At 38.5% G+C, this 19,658-nt stretch overlaps 1 protein-coding gene across 1 annotated transcript in view; it reads left to right on the top strand.

Moving 5' to 3' along the window:
- Positions 1-19,658, top strand: part of ABCA1 (ATP-binding cassette A1) — a 105,635-nt gene that overhangs the window by 84,863 nt on the left and 1,114 nt on the right. Inside the window, exons 29-39 of the mRNA XM_089138563.1 lie at positions 6,465-6,611; positions 8,128-8,388; positions 8,498-8,633; positions 9,256-9,335; positions 9,511-9,618; positions 9,756-9,906; positions 13,338-13,474; positions 13,564-13,638; positions 13,712-14,015; positions 17,619-17,752; positions 19,562-19,620. Of these exons, the coding sequence (XP_088994689.1) occupies positions 6,465-6,611; positions 8,128-8,388; positions 8,498-8,633; positions 9,256-9,335; positions 9,511-9,618; positions 9,756-9,906; positions 13,338-13,474; positions 13,564-13,638; positions 13,712-14,015; positions 17,619-17,752; positions 19,562-19,620 (1,592 nt within the window). The remainder of the gene's footprint in view (positions 1-6,464; positions 6,612-8,127; positions 8,389-8,497; positions 8,634-9,255; positions 9,336-9,510; positions 9,619-9,755; positions 9,907-13,337; positions 13,475-13,563; positions 13,639-13,711; positions 14,016-17,618; positions 17,753-19,561; positions 19,621-19,658) is intronic.

Genomic DNA, 19,658 nt, shown 5'->3' on the forward strand with positions numbered 1-19,658 from the left:
CGAAATTTCAGTTGAGATTTGGTAATTTTCTAGACTCAACCCAGAACTCGTCTTGCCATGATCTCACAAGATTTCATACCATGCCTAGAGAAGCTAAATAAAAGGAATATACATTCTTTTTTTTTTTGTTCTTTTTTTCCGCCTTTTGGATGAATGAATAATGTATTAACAAAGCACAAAGAATCCTTCGTCCCAGAAAAAAAGAAAAGGACAAAGTACATAGAAGAAAACAAGGAGAAAGCTCCACAACAAACCAATGGGGTAACCTACAGCTTAACCTAGCTGAAAGGGGACTAGAAAAGATGAATAATAGGATAAAATCAGACGATTCAGACCAAAACAACCAATCACCTGTATACAAAATTGACAGTCTTCCCATTAAGAATTTGAGGAATGTGAGGAATCACCCATCGTCCAGTTTGATTCTCTTCATTTCTTTTAATTGGACCATTGCAAACTCATTGACATCTGATGGGCTTTTGGGGGTATCCACTGAAACATCCTAAGAAAGCTGCTTCTCACGATCATTCCTCTCAGTAGCCGACTCAGAGTTTATGTGGTATCCACCAGGAGAATGCATGTGTGACGCAAAAAACAGACTTGGACCAACCCAAGCCCAACCAGTTTCCTGACCAAGATGAACTGGGTCCTATTTGAGTCATATGTCTAGTAGAATATTAGGAACTTATTTTTATTGATACTATCATTATAATATATTATTATGTCCAATTTAGAAAGTGAGTCACAATTGCAAGAGTTAAAAGTTAGAATTGGAATCTTTATTTCCTTGTTAAAGTTGGTTTCTTAGTTTACTAGGTTCCTCTATCAGTGGATTTTCTTCTTTTAAGTAGTTTGCATTTAGGAACTTAGGATGCAATCTCAAACTTGATAATTTTGAATTTTTGTTTGTAAGAGTCAGCGTGGTTGGTGTGTAAGTGTGAGCACTCTCTTCTCTCTGCCTTCTCTTACGCAATTTCTCTCTTGCTCCTCTTCCTAATTCTTCTAATTCCCCTTCCGTGAAAGTGTGCTGTTGAATGATCTGAGAAATTCTGACTTGTGTCAGGGCACAATCAGTCTTTCCTTATAATTGTACAAAGAGAAAAGAAATTCCTGATGTGGGATTATTACATAATAGCATCCTAGGGACAATTCTATCATGCCTAACTTGCTAGTAATATAACCAGTAATTTTAGTACGTAGACTCTTAGTTAATACATCAGCCTTTCGATTTTTTGATGAGACAAGAAATGCAGATAAGACCAGTTTCAATATTCTTCTTGATGAAGCGTTTATCAATCTCTACATGCTTAGTCCTATAATGCTGAACTGGATTGTGAGCTATGCTGATTGTAGACTTGCTAACTGAAAATAACTGTATATGGACCTTAACTTCTTCACTTAGTCCTGCAGTAGCCCTTTTAACCATAACACCTCACAAATGCCTTGTGACATTACCTCTAAAATCGGCTTCAGCAATAGACCTACCTACAACAGCGTGTTTCTTGCTCCTTCGAGTCATTAGGGCTCCTCCCACATAACTACAATACCCACAAGTAGACCTTCTATGACCAGGACACTTGCCCAATCTGCAGTAGTTTAGGCTTCAACATTCAAGTGTCCATGAGAAGATATTAGGATTCCCTTTGTAGGAGCTCAAAATGTTGTAGACAAACATCTAGATGAAAGGAATGTGGATCATGCATGTACTAGCTTACTAGGCTTACAGCAAAGGAAACGTTCGATATGGTGTGAGACAAATAAATGAGTCTCCCGATTAGCCGTTGGTAGCTGGTCTTGTCCACAGGTTCTTCTTTAGCCTTCAAGTGTGAATTGGACTCAATAGGTGTGTCAGTTGGCTTGCATCCTAAAATTCCTATCTCTGCTAAAATATCTAGGGTATATTGAGGTAGAGAGATGCCATTAGAAGAATATGCCAACTCAATACCCAAGAAATACCTTAACTTTCCTAGGCCTTTGATTTTGAATTTAGCACTTTAGAAAGCTTTCGGTTTTGGAATCTCTGCTACACTACTACCAATGATCACTTTCTCGTTGACATAAACTAATAGTACTGTGATGGTGGGTGTTGGTCTTTTTGATAAATGGGTATGATCTACATTGCTTGGCTTGACACAGTGGACACTATAGCCTTATGGAATCTTCCAAACAATGCTGTTGGAGACTGCTTCAACCCATAGGGAACACATTTAAGCTTGCATACCTTCCCATGAGTCTTTGTAGTAGTGTATCCTAGTTGGACATCCACATACACTTCCTCTTGAATATCTCCATGTAGACAAATATTTGCAACATCAAGTTGTTGAAGATCCCAAACTTGATTCACCCCTTAAGAGAGCAAAACTAGCGTTGTACTCATCCTGGAAATCGGAGCAAAGGTCTCTTGGTGATCAATGCTATAGGTTTGAGTGAATACCTTGGCTAGCAATCTAGCTTTATACCTTTTCAAGGTACCATCAGCCTTGTGCTTAACCACCCACTTGCAACCAATAGTCCTCATTCCTATAGGTAAAGCAACCAGTTCCCAGGTTTCGTTTTTTCCCAATGTCTTCATCTCTTCATCCATTGCTTCTTTCTAGTGAGAATGAGCTAGTGCTTCCTGCTAGGTGTTAGGAATACAAACAGAGGACTAGGAAGAGACAAAGTGAGAAAGGTGTGTGACAATGAATGATATGTTACAAATTTGGAGATAGAATGTTGAGTTCATTTTTAGGTTGCTTTCATAGTGCAATTGGTAAGTCTAATAAATGTTCAAGAATAGGAATGGACTTACTAGGATCAATGTTTGCATGACCAGGAATTGGTGCTTCCAATTTGCTAGGCACGTTAGGAGGCACTTCCAGAGCTGCTCTTCTTTTAGTATGGTATATTTTTAGGGGAGATTCCAAAGTAGGTTGTTGCTCCCCTACATGGCACTTTCCTGAACCATTGGCCGTTATACATGTTAAGTTCCATCTTCCAAATGGGCTTCATCAGTAGGAATTTCCAAGGGGATCTCCATGGGGGGAATGAGAAACAAAACCTCTTCACTAGCCTCACTCTCCCCCTGAAGAGGTGTGGGGGGAAAAGAGGGAGCATTTTCTTGAAAGGCCAAATCCACGGTAACAAACATTTTTCTAAAAAGTGGATCATAACACTTTTACCCTTTTCAGGAGGCAAAGTAACCCAGAAAAATACATCACAACCTGCAGGGGTCAAGCTTACCATGAACACAATGATTCTTGCAAAGGCAACACACCCGAACACTTTCGAAGGAACAATGAGTGATGTAGAACCCAAAAGAAGATCATGGTGCTCTAGGGACTCACAACAAGGTGGCAGGAGGATCAATGGAGGGTGGCGAGGCCCTCATGGTCTTGCGACAAGTTGGTGGCATGTTTGGTGGTTGGTGGCATGATTTGGTGGTTGGTGGTGGGCTGTGGTGACTAATGGGAGTTGGTGGTGGTGTTCTCGAGGGTTATACAAAAAGAGAAATACTTTCCAGAAAAATCCTCAAACACGTGGGACATCAGACTCCAAAGAACTTCAGCTCTGAAACCATGTTGAATGATTTAAGAACTCCTAACTTGTCCCATAAAGACACAGTCAGTCTTTATTTATAATAATGGGAGGGGTAATTTTCATCTGGACCCCTTAAGGTTTGGTTCACGTCATTTTTAGTCCAAAAACATAAACACTTTGCATCTGCCTCCCCTAAGGTATTCAATAAGATCAATTAAGGACAATTTATGATTTTTATGACTAAAATACCCTCACATCTATTCTACCGTAAGATTTGTATATTTTCTTCACAATTAAATCCAATGGTGAAAATCAAAATAGTGTTTTTCCTCTTCAACTCCGGTGACAGCCTCTATTCTTCGCTGCCGTAACCGACGCTTTGCAGCACCCCAATGGCACAAACCCGTCAGAGGTGTTAAAGCTTCCGACGACGCCACCCCTCTACACACCTACTGAAACCGCCGGTGCCGTTTCCGCCTTAACCCTCCCCATCATCGTCATCTACTTCCACGGCAGAGGTTTCTCCTTCTTCCACGTCTTTTTGTCAGATTCAAATCTTCTCTAATATAACTAATGTTATTAGAGATCTTCAAATTGAGAGAACAAAAAAGAAAGAACAAACCAGACATGGTTTTCAAATGAAACTAAAACATTGGTAAGAAATCATTAGAAAGACAAAAACAACAGAAAAAGAGAGGGGAAGAAATTAAACTAAATGCAGGAAAACTATAAAGACAGATCCAAATGAAATCAGGAAAAGTGTAATAATTTCTTTGAAACAATCAATCACTATACCGAATCACCGATGAGACATTTTCTTGCCCTAATTTCTCCTTAAATCAACTTCCACCCACTTTTACAGATATTGCACACTCAAACCTGGAGGCAGAGATCGTGGTAATAAAGGGGACCAGCGGAGAAGAAGAGAAACCTCCACCGTGGAAGTATACGATGACGGGGAGGGTTCCAGTGGGAACGGCACCGGCGGTTTCAGTAGGTGAGAGGCGAAACCAGAGATTTCGGGTGGAATCGATGGTGACGTCGGAAGCTTTAACACATCCAATGGTTTATCTCTGGCTTTGGCTTTCAGGTCAAGGAAATCATGTATGTGATGGTACGTGGTGCCGTTGGGGCGCTGCAAAGTGTCCGTTACGGCAGCTAAGAACAGAGGTCGTCGCTTGAGTTGAAGAGGAAAAAACACTCTTGTGATTTTCACCGTTGGATTTAATTGTAAAGATAATATGCAAATCTTATGGTAGAATAGATGTAAGGGTATTTTAGTCATAAAAATCACTAATTGTCCTTAATTGATCTTATTGAATAACTCAGGGGAGGCAGATGCAAAGTGTCTATTTTTTTGGACTAAAAATGACATGAACCAAACCTCAGGGGGTCCAGATGAAAATTACCCTAATGGGAGAGTACTAAAGAAAAAGAAATTCCCTTGGTGGGATTAATATGTAATAGCATCCTGGGGACAACCCTTTACTTAGGATCACAACACCCACCACAGCAGGCCATTCCTTGGCCCGCATTAATCTCCTCCGCCAACATGTGATGCAGATTCCTCCTCCAAATAGGCTTGTTTTCTTAGGAATAAGTCTTGGATCTGGTTATACCATGATATACATGTTGGGCCTTTGATCCAAAGGTTTTCTTTGATTAGCACATGACTAATTAGTAGTACATAGTTAGCAATCAGACATATGCCCATGATTTCTCTAGGGAGGTTGTGTTATACTTTGTTTCAAATTTTCCGTTCCTAACTTCCTATTGTATTTAGGAATAGGACAACCTATATATAGGGTCCATCATGAGAAGCAATGGCCAAAAAACACTATCTGATACTGTGGAATTCTTCAAATTTAGTGCAATCTGAACAACTGAAACCATAGAATTTCAACTTACCAATTTTTGTCGTCAAGATTTGATTTTCAGATCTCATAATCCGTCCATCAATGTCAGCCCATTTTTGGGTAAAAAAGTACAAAACCTTGACCAAACCCCTTCCAAAGGCCATAGTTGTCTCCCAAATTTTACGGAAAGCATGTTTTGGGCATAATTAACATATTTAAACCTTTATCATTAAATTGTAAAAGAGGCACCCAGTTTGGTGTTTATGGTTTGCACCCTCGGTTGGCGGTAAACATCAAACCGTTAATGTAATATTGCCTATCTCCTTCTTGTTTGAATGATATGAAGCATATCAGCGTGTAAAACAAGTAAACATGCAATAATGGATGATGACATGATATTGAATAAGAATTTACTGAGTAAGACCTAAAATCTCTGAAAACAACAAAGTACAGACATCCTATTACGCTAGTCTTCCACGTCCCACTTCCAACACTACAATTCTTTGAGTACGAGTAGTATTGAACAGTGACGTAAGTACATAACAAGCAAAAATATAAAAAATAAAAAACCAAGGTTTTTCCTAACTCTGCAATTTACTTCAAAATTTGAAGCCTGGTTGAGTTTGTCTTTTTTATAGAACACTTTGTATCATTTCAGTGAAATCAAAGATTTATTTATTTCTTAGTTTGCTTTTAGCAGTCTTGTATGAGTTCCAAATTCATCCAAGGCCTTTGGTTGGTTTCAATATTTTGTAAATTAATTTGAACCTACAAAAGCACATCAATTTTTATAAGTTGATAGCATGATTGTCAAGATGTTGCCTGGATGCCCATGCCCCCCTGTGGAATGTTCATCTTGTTTTCTTAGGCATTACTTAGGCTCATTAACACCCACCTTGGATTCCTATATTTCATGGCATTATTGCTGGCTCTAATAATTAGCGCATTTTTTTCTTTCTTTTTTCTGGTTGGGAAGCTATTTATGTCTTCCATACTGTAAATTTTGGAGCAATATTTTCTGCTTATTCAAGGAAGCTTGATCTATGGTATCTAACATTCCCTTTTCTGAGTTCCTTTTGATTATACCAGAACTTCTTCAGATTATCACCGGGATTCTGCTTTGCGGATGGTCTTGCTTCACTGGCTCTTCGACGACAAGGGATGAAACTTGAATCCAGTGATAGAATCCTTGACTGGAACATTACTGGTGCTTCAATCTGTTATCTAGTTCTTGAGGTACTGTTCTTATCTAATTTAACATGCATCAGTGCTTTAAGATATTATGTTCATGTTTTTTAATAGTATGTGGAGCTTTTGGACTCTGCCTCTGGATTGTACTTTTTGGCTTTACTGAGCTAGTGTAATTGTTGTAGGATTAGGTTCAAGGGTATTTTTGTCCTTGTATGTATTCTAGAATGTTCTCTCATCCGTTACAAATAAATAAGGGCTCTGATCAATTGAACAGAAACCACACAATAGCAAATTTTGCAATTTGAAAAAAAAAACCACAAAACCAGAATTGTGGAAGAAAAAAACCTCTAACACCAGGCTATGAGTCTGAAAAAAGTTTATACCATAAATTAGCAAACTCACAAAATTCTGTAACAAAACCAAGAATCAGGAATTGCAAGAGGGAACTTATCCCTGTTTATGTAGGAAAGAAAACTACTTTATAATCAATTCAAAATTCGGCAAAGTAAGTGATTTCTCTAAAATAGAAAATTAGGTTAATTGAACAAGTAAATCACATATAGGCTGCTGCTGCCATAGATTTGGGCTCAATGTTGAGTTCCAACAGAAAACAGTCCAAACCTATCTTAAAATAAGGGCCTAATCTCTCATGTTTCTTCTTGCAGGACCTAAGCCCATGGTCTTTAAACAAAGGATCTTGTGTGGCAGGAAATAATGGGCGATGGGTCTATTAACCTTCAGTGTCACTTGCCTTCCTGCGTCAGTTATCTTAAAGCAATAAGGAACACCTCTGATTTCTTCTGAGGACTTGATTGTTAAAATTTTTTGCAAGGGTACATGGTCTTGTCTGGCCCCATGGTACACTGGTTCCTGTACACCTTAGTCTAAATTCCCCACCTTTTTACTATTTACTGTTGTACTCAAGAGTCCAATTAAACTATTGTAGGCTTTAGATTGTCCAATATGCTGAGTTGATTTCTTTCCATATTATGTAATATTCTGGGAGTGTATTCCCACCTCTATAAACAAAGAATCATGAGCGAGGGTTGCTTCATCTTGCACAACTCTTCCTCCACTCCATTCCCTTCATTCTCTTCTCCATCTCATGTCTTCTTTTCTGTTCTGATTTCACAGGTGTCATAGTTTGACAGTGGTTATTGAGAAGGTTAAAGTAAAGGCTGCTTATTCAGCAGTGTATACCAGTTGTATAGGGATGTCCTATTCATCTTTGTTTCTGTTGGTTTGGGAAAATATGACAACACCAGGGTACCAATTACTAAGTAATAGGTATTTCAAAAAAGCTCCACAAGTAGAACTGCAGAATTGAACTTTATGATGCTGATTCATAAACCATATGGGCTTCTTTTATTAGGAATAGCCTCTGGTTGGTTATATGAGTTATATACTGCAATAACTGTACATCGCATGATGCTGTATGATTAAGATATCAAACCGATAATCTATCATCACATCGTGAAATCATACCTGGACCATAATGACCTGTGAAAATATTTTAACAAAATACTAGGAGACTAAGACTTTTTTCTCCTCGTCTTTACAGAGTATTGTTTACTTCATTTTTGCAATTGCCCTTGAAGTATTGCCTCCTGACAAGTTGACCTTAGTCATAATGAACTGGTGGAGGGCTCTATGGAATCCAAAACGGAAGGGTTCCTACAGTTCTTTGGAACCCTTACTGAAGTCTCCCTATGAAGGTCTTACCTTTGAAGCTGATGAAGATATAGATGTGCAGGCAGAGAGAAACAGGGTACTTTCTGGTTCTGCTGATAATTCCATAATCTGCCTGCGTAATCTCCGAAAGGTACATTCTATTGGGTTTATAAATGTAGTCTTCATCAAGATGGAACTCCCTCATTCTGATGTTATGTCATTTTTTAGCATTTGAAGGCATTTTCTAACACCAATTTCAGGTCTATCCTGGAGGGATGAATCAAAATGCAAAGGTTGCTGTTCAATCACTTTCTTTTTCTGTTCAAGAAGGAGAATGCTTTGGCTTTCTGGGAACAAATGGAGCAGGGAAGACTACAACTCTATCAATGTTAACTGGTATGTGAGATTATTGTTTGTTAAAAAGGAAGGGAAAGGGAAGCATATTAGCTATCAAAATTCAAAAAGGCAGCTGATCTACAGCTTCTAGTGTGCTTATTAATGTTAAGATAAAGGCTTTCTGGGAATTTGACTTAGGCACATGATTACATTTGTACATCTAAACAGGTCTTTACAATCCTTTGGATTGCACCTCTGAAACACATCAATTAACAATCTTTCACCTGCCATTGTAGAGCCAATAAGCCTGCAGTTATTGAGTCAACCTACTTTTTTTCTATTTTTTTGGGGTTGAATTGAGTCGATCTACTTGGTACTGCAGCTGTCAAATTTTCAGTCTTGTCCCAACAGCTTTGGTTTTCTTATGCCCTTAATAATGACCAGTGTTAAGATTGTGTGACTGCAAAGGCCAGTTGTCTTAGTTCAAAAGATAATGATTATTGATAACCTTATCTCCTATGTTAGCTAATATTCATTAACAGATCTTGCCTTCCTCTCCTTATTCACATCTTAAGATTTTACTAAATTGGTGAGGGGTATGACTGCTTTTGCAACTTATGAGCATGACTTTTTTTTTAGTGAATTCTGTGTATACTTCCAATGCCTTCTTATTTATGTGTAGGGGAACAACGCCCAACTGACGGAACTGCATATATTTTTGGTGTGGATATTTGTTCACAACCCAAAGCTGCTCGGCAACAAGTAAAGTTTGAATTTCTTTTCCGTGTACTTGTTACAAGCTTACAAGAATACGTGATAGTTGTATATAGTGTTGTTGTTTTTTTTTTTTGTGTGTGTGTTGGGGGGGGGGTGTTAAGGTATCTAATGGTGTTTGTTAACTCATCCAATTCATTCTCCTCCACTCTGTATTTATCAGATCGGTTACTGCCCACAATTTGATGCTCTTCTAGAATTCCTAACTGCAAGAGAGCACCTTGAGCTTTATGCAAGAATTAAAGGAGTCCCAGAAAACATGATGAATCAAGTATGCATAAATATAGCCACTGGCTTCTTTACTTCTTAGTAATTATCTGAAAGTTTTGATCTTGCCTCATTATCTTTTCATGAATTGTAGTGATTTTCGTGCTATAGAATGTTGATTCTAATTCACATGCTACACAGGTTGTTGTAGAAAAGTTGGTGGAGTTTGACTTATTGAAGCATGCAGATAAACCATCTTTTTCTCTTAGTGGAGGAAACAAGCGCAAACTGTCTGTTGCTATTGCAATGATCGGGGATCCCCCAATAGTTATTCTTGATGAACCATCTACAGGTCTCCTCTATGACTTTTGCTTCGAGTACCAAATCTTTAGATTCTTTCCTGACAAACTCAAAGCTTTTTAAATCTGGTAATGACCACAGGGGAACAGCTGCAAATTCCTTTCTTTTTGGGGTGTTTTGTTGTTTGGGTTTAAAGTTCAGAGTCTTCTGACCCACCACCAACTGGTGTCCAGCATGCAAACGACTAATGAAGTACCACAGATGATAGTGCATCTCATACATTCCAGCTCCTTAAATCTTGTATAAATAATTTAATTTTGTGGGTAGTGTAGGGTAGGGTGGGTGGAATTTAATCTCATACATTCCAGCAATCAATAGAGCAGAATGAGGATTATTTCAACACTTTAAGGGGATGAAAAAGTTAAATGCAGAATCTTCCTTGTCCCTAATTGTTGATAACTCATAGAGTATGATATCATGGATTGAAAACTGTCCTCTCCAGGTCGCCTTGAGATTGACCACACTTTTAAAGCTTGAGAAAGGCTGCTGAAAAAAAATTCCTTGGACTATTCTGAAAATGCTATAAGTTTGATTTCACCACCTAGTAGTGCCTTCTACCTGCACTGACTATGAGAGCTCCCAATAGGGACTCCTGGACCTCATCCATTTTTCCTTTGTTTGAATGGGGCTTTCTGCCGCCTATAGGTGTAGGGTAGGGTGGGTGGTCCTGCTCAGATTGCAGCCAGTCTTCCTAACCACCCACGGACCGGGCTTAGAGCACGTGAAACTCATCACTACTCATAAGGGTGTTGAAACCAATTGGAAGTAATGACCAATCAAATGGGGTCTTGGTTGGAGGTTGCTTGCCAAAATTCCCATCCTGCTTATGCATGGTTTGAAGTCTATGTTAGGAATTCTTAACTAGTAACTAACAACTTAAAGTACAAGCAACACCTGAAGACTCGCAAGAGATAAATTGGTTACCAGCCAAAGATGTGCACATTTGACAATTAACGTGCAACTCTTCAAGGTTTGTGGTGGAATCCTATACCAGTTTACAGGCCTATTCTTCTTGGATAGTTTCTTACAACTGGATCAAAATAGTGTTGCAAAGCCTGAATTTGGAGAACTGTAATAACAGAACTCAAAGATCTCACAGAAAATCAAAACTTCATCCAAAATATTTGAATGCTGCATTCTACTAACAGAATCAGCCTGCAAAACTTGCGATTAATCTGATCTCAGAATAGAGAAATGGAGAAGAATCCTGGTGCCATTAGGGGTGAGACTAACAATATTAGAACAACTACCAATTGGCTAGAAATCTAATAACTGATAACAGAGTTTAAGAAAGCAGAGTAACATGATCTCACCTATGGTTATAGCCAAACTAGAACATTAACTTTTACCCAAAAAAACAAAAAAAAAATAACAACATTATCTTGTATGCTATTTACAACAGAACAGAACTGAACCTTGAAAAAATCTAATGTGTTGCAGTGTATACTGTATAGAGAGCAAAAAATTTTTATATGTGATTGAGAGAATAATAGAAATAAAGGAAGATACCTTATCCCCAGTTTAAATCCATCCAATAGACTGATAAATCCACAACTGCCACAATAGGTTAGGAAAAACTGAAAGTTTCATAAAATCTGTGTCAGAAACCATAGGCCACTACATCTATCTGTAGATTCCATATACTGTCTTGCCTGTCTAGAATACTCCATTAATTTGCTAAATGGGATAGTTCAAACAGGCAAGCATTTGACATTGCTACTTAAGACTAGGACCTTTAGATTTATACTCTAAACTTATCCTCTCTAACTACTTTTCGTAGTCCTGGCTGCTTCTCATTTTTCAAGCCCATGGTGCCTTGGCAATCTCAAATGCATAAGTGGGAACTTAGTGCCTTGTTGGAGTCACTTTGTGTCCATAGTGCAGCTTATAAGAGAACGGCACTAATAGAAAACCATTTTAAGGTGGAATTTGAAATGATGATAACCATGAATGGAATTATAACATGGCTAATGGGTTTGAGGGATTTACACAAGCTAAGAAAAAAGGGAGTTGTGATGGTGTCACAATGTGAGAAATGAAGGAGTCCAGAAGAGACATTGAATCATGTCTTTGTTGAGCCCCCCTTATCCTAAAGGAATATGGAGAGAATTCTTGCAGTTCTTGGCGTGGACTGGAAGGTCCATGGTATGGTTTCAGACTGGATGGTTTTGGTGGCATCTCTATGTCCCTTGGCCCTATGTGGATTAAAGGAGGTATTCTAATCCGTTACTTTATTTGGTTGGAAAGAAATGCTAGGAAACTTTTAAGGAAAAGAAAAACTCAACTGGCTATTGCCAAGAAAATAAAGCAGGAGCTCTCCTTAGTTAACTATAGAATAACTGGTTGGAAGTCTAGTGCAGAAGGAGCTTCTAATACAAAAAGGACTTGGGAGTGGAGCTGATTCCCCCTGTAGCACTAAGACCGCCAAAAGTTGTATTGGTTGAGATCACCAAAGGTGTGGCACAAGCTGAACTTTGATCCTCTTTAGGTAACCCAGTTGTGGAGGGTGCTGGAGGTGTAATAAGGGTTGAACATGGTTAAGCAGGGCATTATTTTTGAATATTCACAGGAGTCAAAACAAACTTCAAAGCTGAGTTTGAAGGGCTGGGGACCTTGCTCTGGATCACCTCTGTGTTGACGCTGATGCAACAGTTGTTGGTATTTTTTTCAGCAAAAAATGATTCCATGCTGCATGTTGCAAAGATGGTGGGGTGAATAAGGCATTACTTGCAGTCAGTTGAATGGAAAATGCCACATTGTTACAGACTTACAGGGAAGCAAAGACATTTGCTGATTTTAGCAAATTCAGAGCAAAAGATGGGATTGTCGAACTTGCCTTCCTCCAACTTGAGAGAAATGGAATGTGATGCAAAGCAAAGGCCTAGGTTTAGGCTGAGATAGGGTTCTTGGGAACCAACTTCTGGTCGGGCTGCTGCTCCTGTTGATGGCCATGCCAAGGGTGGGAAGAGCAGTTCATTTTGGTTTAGTGTTTGGTCTCTCAATTTTTTGTTAATGCCACAGGAAAAAGGCTGATGCAATTATATTTTCTTTTTCTACTTTTAATACAAACATAATGCCTGATGGGGGGGGGGGAGATTAAACTTTGTTCCTACTCTCAAAATCTCTTCAAAAAGTGGAAATGGAGCTCTAGTGCTCAATTTTATCTATTTTTTTTTTTTTGTGCATGCTTAGTTGTTGTGCACATACATGTTCAGCTTCTGAGATTGTTAGTACAATCCCAAAATATAGAGCTTGTAGTAGCGATAAGCATATGGTTATGACATACGACCTCAAGCAGAACTCACTGGAGGGCAAGGATCCATGTGGCCTACCCCAGCATACAATATCTCTTTTTTATCTAGATTTTGGTTATTGCCTCCTTGGTGGTGCCACCCCCATTTTACTAACTCAAAAAACATGTAGGTATGGACCCTATTGCCAAGAGATTCATGTGGGATGTTATATCCCAGCTATCAACCAGACTTGGAAAGACAGCTGTGATTCTAACTACTCATAGTATGAATGAAGCTCAAGCACTTTGCACGCGTATCGGTATAATGGTACCAATGATATGGCATTTTCTCTGGCATTCATTAAATTGAAGCCAATATATCATGTAATAATGACCCAATTTTTTTTTAATGTTAAGGTTGGAGGCCGGCTTAGGTGCATTGGAAGTCCCCAGCACCTGAAAACTCGTTACGGGAATCATCTTGAACTTGAGGTATTAACTGAATTTATGTCAAAAAAAATTGTTCATTCTTTTGTCACATACTCACTTGTCTTTCTCCTTTCAGGTTAAGCCCACAGAAGTCAGCTCTGCACAGTTGGACAAAGTGTCCCAAAGCATTCAAGAAAGGCTTTTTGAATTCCGATGTCATTCAAGAAGCAGACTCAGTGATCTTGAAGTTTGCATTGGAGGAAATGACTCCATCACTTTAGACAATGAGGCTGCAGCAGAGATTAGCTTGACACAGGAAATGATTATTATGATTGGGTTCTGGCTTGGCAATGAAGAAAGAATTAGGGCAATTATATCTTATACGCATGCCAATGATGGCATGATTGGTGAACAATTGTCAGAGCAGCTGTATCGTGATGGTACTGTCAATCTATCCACTTCGCATGAACCCTAGTTTTTGTTCTAATAGATGTAGAGTCACCATTGGAGAAGCCTTTCTTAGTGTCAATCATATAGCAAATTTTATTCTCTGGCAAGAAAGTTAACCATAGCTTTTCCTTTCCCCCTAATAGGAGAGGAGCTAGTTGGCAATTGCCTAGTGGCCCAAAAAACAGGAGGAAGAAGGGAGTCTGGTCAGTAGTAGCAAAGGTACCCAAAATTCCATGAGTTCCTATGCTCTATCTTAGATGACCCATTAATAAGGGCAGGTTAGTTGAGGGATTGGGTCCAGGTGGTTTGGAGATGATATACGTGGGAACCTACTTTAAGAGGGATATGGAGTGGCAAAAGGGGGAAGTTGGGGGCTGTAGACAGTTTTTCAAAATAGTGGTGCTAATCAGAAGAAGAAAACTAAGAACCAGAAGTAGAAGAAGAGAAGAAATAATGGCAGCAGAACTGGAGGCTTCACATAATAAACTAATAGTTGAAGGCCCCCTCAAAACCAATACATATAATAATAGAATGACGCGTACAAGAGCAGGAAAGAAAACAAACATAAATTACCAGCAACTCATGAGACTTGTTTTGGTCCTCCCTTTTTGCCTTTCTACATATATTTGAACATTGGGCAACCAACTTTGGCAGGTTGGTGATTGTGATGAATTGGGACTTGGGAGGTATTGAGGAAGCAAGGAATACAGAGCAAGGTTTGCCAAAACCGTAGGGGAGGAGGTATGTGAACAACAGTTCTGACTGTAGAAACTGTAGAGAGATTTTCAGTCCGGTTCATGGAGAAGGACCATTGGTCTGGAGTCGTTGACAACATCATGGCCACAGGATGAGCTTTGAAGGTCTGTAGTGGCGATTTCAGGGGTGCCAGTGACCCTTATGCCAACCATGACTAGGGAATTGATTGATAGATAAGGGAGAAGTACTGAGCTTGGCAAGGGAAGGGGGTGGGCAAGCATAGATGGAAGTTACGTGTTCTATCTGTGGAGAGGGGATATGCAATGCTACCTAAGGGGAGAGGATGCTCGACTATAACGATAAATTTTTGGGGGCAAGAATTTGAGTGACGACCAAGCACCATACAAATGAGTTGAGAAGGACACCAGTTGAAGACCACATCCTGTTCAAAGAAACACCCTTCAATGTTAGCCACTTTGATGGAGAATGGAATAGCTTCTTCAACAAATACCTTGACACTGGTCCTGGCAAATGCAAGTTTGTCATTCATCTTGGTTTTCTTTATCCTCAGCATAGAACCTACAATACTTGGCCCATTAGCACACTAGAAGTGAAAGGGAAGCTTGGGCCAGAGAGATCCATTGATGGAATATGTTGATATCGGTTTGCTGAAGTTGGAGATGATGATCCTAATCATAGAAGAAATTGCATTTTTGAAAACCAAAACAAAATTCCAATTATTTCGGAATAGGTTTCGACCAAATTCTGAAAATTTCAACCATTTCAGAGGTTTTGACCATTTCAACATTCCAACTTGTTTTTCCTCAGTTTTTGTTGATTTTTATCCCATTTTCACCTAATTTCCACGACTCTTTTGCCTTCAAACATCTATTTTGCTCATCTTTTGTATCCAAACACCTCCTAAGCCACAACAGGTACAAAGGAAACTCCGGCAGCAATAGAATATGACAAATGAGCCGTACCCAACAATTCCAAACTTACTTTTTTTATTTTTGTTTTGTTCATGCCTTAAATGATCTTGTATTGCCTTGGAATTAATACATGTTTAGCCTAGGACTATGATCTATGATTGTGTTTTGTTAAATTTATTTTTTTATTATTTGCTACCATTTTTTTCATTTTCTGATTTTAATAATTATTTTATAAATTATGTGTTTTGAAAAAATACATATGTATATATGATATCTGGGCTTCAACTAAATATATATGTGAGACTCCGTCACTTGATCTAGTTGGTAATATTATTTTGTTGACTTGTTGTATATGTAACCATTCTATCAAAAAATTCATGTATGTTGATGATTCTATGATTGTATGCAATGCAGTTTGTATTTGTCGGAACCAGTCATTTGTTAGTATACTTGAATGATAAATTTTCAGTGTTTTTTTTTTTTTGGCAAAATACTAGTTCCATTGTGTTTATTATGCTTTAAATAGGTAGGAGGCAAGAAATCAGATGAAATGGACGTCATATAAGGCCCGAAACTAGGGGTCGAAGTTTCAAAAAATATCATATGTTTCGGTCTCGGTCGAAACCAAAAAAATTCGTCCTTCTCTTGGGTCAAAATCCTGGTTTCGACCGAAATTTGCTCCTTGATCCTAATAATGCAGAAAAATGGTTTCTAGCCAACTTGCTTCACACATTCCTTCAGGCCAGCACTTGTCATTTTCATCAGAAAAGTTGAAGATGAAGAATCTGCGATCCATAAACCAACTTGATGCCCATGGAGTGTTTGTTGCTAGGTCAGGGAAAGTTAACAATATTGAAAGGAGATCAGTTTCCAATACCGACAGAGGAATTTAGCCTAGTACTTGCCTCGTTGCCTAGTAAACCAGTTGGGCCGTGAGCATCTTGGAGCTCCTGACATTGGATGGAACAACAGACTGAAGGGGGAGTCTCTCTAGTAAGGCACAAGTGCATGACTAAGGAGGGGACTTTAGGCCATTCCACCCTGGGAAGGGGAGTTGACGTAGCCTTAGAGAACTAAGGGTCAAAACAGGATCTCAAACAGAACCAATCCAATTTAGGGAAAATATGGTTAGGGTTTTTGCCAAAATCGATTTGGAGTGATAGGTTTTTTAATCTGAAATGGGTTTTGAATATGAATATTTTCATGTTATTAACCCCAGTAAGATGAATGGGAAAGGATCAACTTGAGCCAATATGGACATCATATTTGATATCCTTTGTGGAAAATCATGCTGACTATAGGCCTACTATGAAGTCCTACGTGGTTTAGGAGAAATTTCTAGTGAAGACGAGTTTATGCAGCATCATTTTGTGTGGTACAGGGAGGCCATTGACTGCATTGGTTAAGGCACAAGAGTTTGATTTTGAAGAGAAAATGGTAAACCGAAATTAACTTGGAAAGAAGTTGGACAGAAGATATGAATTGCTGTGGGTTGACCACTGACATGGCTTTAAACGTTTCTGAAGGGAAAAAAGATGAGGGTTGAATGTGAAAATATGATTCATATAGGAGACCCCACTTAGTTTGGAAAAGGCTTAGTTGAGTTATATTTTTGCTTTCCTTGTGCCATCCTAATGACTTTTTTTATTGTTGCATGTTTAATTAAAAGTATTATCAGTTTGGTTCCTGGATTTAAGGATACAACTCATCTAGCCCAACTATTGAATCAACTATTGAATCTTCAGTCATCTTCATTCCATTGTCAAAGAGACTTGTAAATGTTCAACTAGCCATAGCTGCTCGTTTCCCACTCGTTACCTTTGATGCTTGCCAATTTTTTGCTTTTTTATACTTTTGAAGTTAATCATGTTGAGAAAATTAGAAATTAATACAACTCTAGAAAGCTCATGGATTTTTCAGTACATTATTGACTTCTTATTGACAACCCTTTATGCTTCTTTGTAGGTGGTATCCCATTACCAGTATTTTCAGAGTGGTGGTTGGCCAAAGAAAAGTTCTCTAAAATTGATTCATTTATTTTAACTTCATTTCCAGGAGCCACTTGTCAGGGGTGCAATGGTTTAAGTGTTAAATACCAGGTAAATGCATGCTAACTTGACAGAATGTGGCATTTGATTCCATAAATATTGAACTCCTCTCTAAATAACGATAGACTCCCTCCAGCCTGCTTCTGAGAACGTGTTGAAAAGAGGTCATCTGAAATTATGTAAGAGTCATAGGTTGTAAGGAATTTTGCAGATAAGAAAGAGAAAGAGTACAATCAAATGCTGAAAACCTTTGCATAGAGCTTGATAATCTGCCATACATATTGCATTGGTGCTCCTGGCAAAAATAGCAAATGACCATATGATGATCTTCCAATGTGGATATAATTACCTCTACTGGACTGTTATTACCAGAATCCAACCTTCATTAAGACAGTATATTTAGATTCTTCTGCAGATTAATAGGTCTTAATAAGACCATGATGCCCTTGCATGATTATTATGGGGTAATTCTTTCATGGGTATTTTGTTTAAAGGTTGCTAATTGATTTGGAGAGGAAATAACATTTTTTTTTTCTTTGGTAAGAGAGAGGAAGTAACATTGATGATTGTTATGAATGGCCTTTATAAGTCCGTGGAAGAAGGCTTCTGGCCACGAGTTACCTTGTGGGAACTTGATTAGCAGATGGGTTCTATTAAAATCAATTTTACTTGTATTTAGCAGCAGCAAGAGATGTTGTCACAGCATCATCAACTTTTAAATATCCAAACACAATTGGCCACAACAATGATCATTCCCTACTGATTTTAGTTAGAAGGAAAATTTACAGTTCATAGTACAGTTACACAGCCCACAAACACATAGAGCAACCATTAGTTGCAGCATAATGGTAACAAATAGAAAGAGAAAACAACTTCTATTTTGCTGGGGAGGAACCAGAAAGCAGTTCAGAAGAATCTATAGGAGAGGATCGGGCCTATAAAATTGTTCCATGAACAATAATATGCCCAGATCGGTGCTCTCAAACTGTGCAATCAACTTCACCATTACCCACTTACAGGTTACTGTAGCAACTAATCTTAGAGAAGTATTGAATGTCCAATTCATACTTCCCCCGACACATACGACCCTCTTACTCATACCAGGGATTGAATACCCAAACTCTAGAGGGATTTCCTCTACCATGACTATCAGTGGTGGTGACACTCAGAATTCTTTATATTACTTGCTAATTGATCACTTTTATTTCTCTGTTCTGCCTTGTACAGTATTTCGATCTTCTACATCTAAGATGTGCCATTTCGATTTTATGCAAATTTCCATGGTTGCTTTTTCATTTCCTTGTCACGTGTATTCTTTCTGCAAATGCCCCTGGGCTACTAATGGTAGCTTTCAAGGCTTTGATCTTTTGAATTAATTAATTGAAAGACCTTTCAGTTATGTCACCCAGTGCTTCATCCCTGCAGATTGGGATGGTCAAAGTGATCATTGTATATTGCACCTGAGATTTCCACATTTTCCAAGCTAATATTGTCTTCCGTTGTTTCATGAGAGCTTTTCTCGTCTTTTCCTCTGACTCATTTGTTGAGATATGGTGACCTTTAGATTGAGGGAAAGTAACCATACAATTGAAAAGGTGGTTTAAGATTTTGTACCCAACTTTTCTGTGCGACTGCTTAGAGTGAACTTCACGGTAGCTACCGTCTGCGCATTCATTATTCAACTTCAGCAAGTGAATATTTTCTATAGCTGAATTGAAGTGTAAATATATTTCTAAAATATTTCTTTGGACTTAGCAACATTATTTTTGCATGGAATTAAAAAATTGTTGATCTGCTTCGATATGTGCATCGATATCTTCGTGCTTGTTCATGAGTTTTATCTGCACAATATGATCGCAGTTGCCATATGGAGAAGACTCCTCCCTTGCTGATGTTTTTGGACACCTAGAAAGGAACAGGTGAATTGCACAAGTTGCTTCCCTATTTTCTTTTCCTT

This window comes from Hakea prostrata, chromosome 10, assembly GCF_041222555.1.
Source record: "Hakea prostrata isolate BN-2017 chromosome 10, UWA_Hpros_2, whole genome shotgun sequence".
Classification (NCBI taxonomy): Eukaryota; Viridiplantae; Streptophyta; class Magnoliopsida; order Proteales; family Proteaceae; genus Hakea; species Hakea prostrata.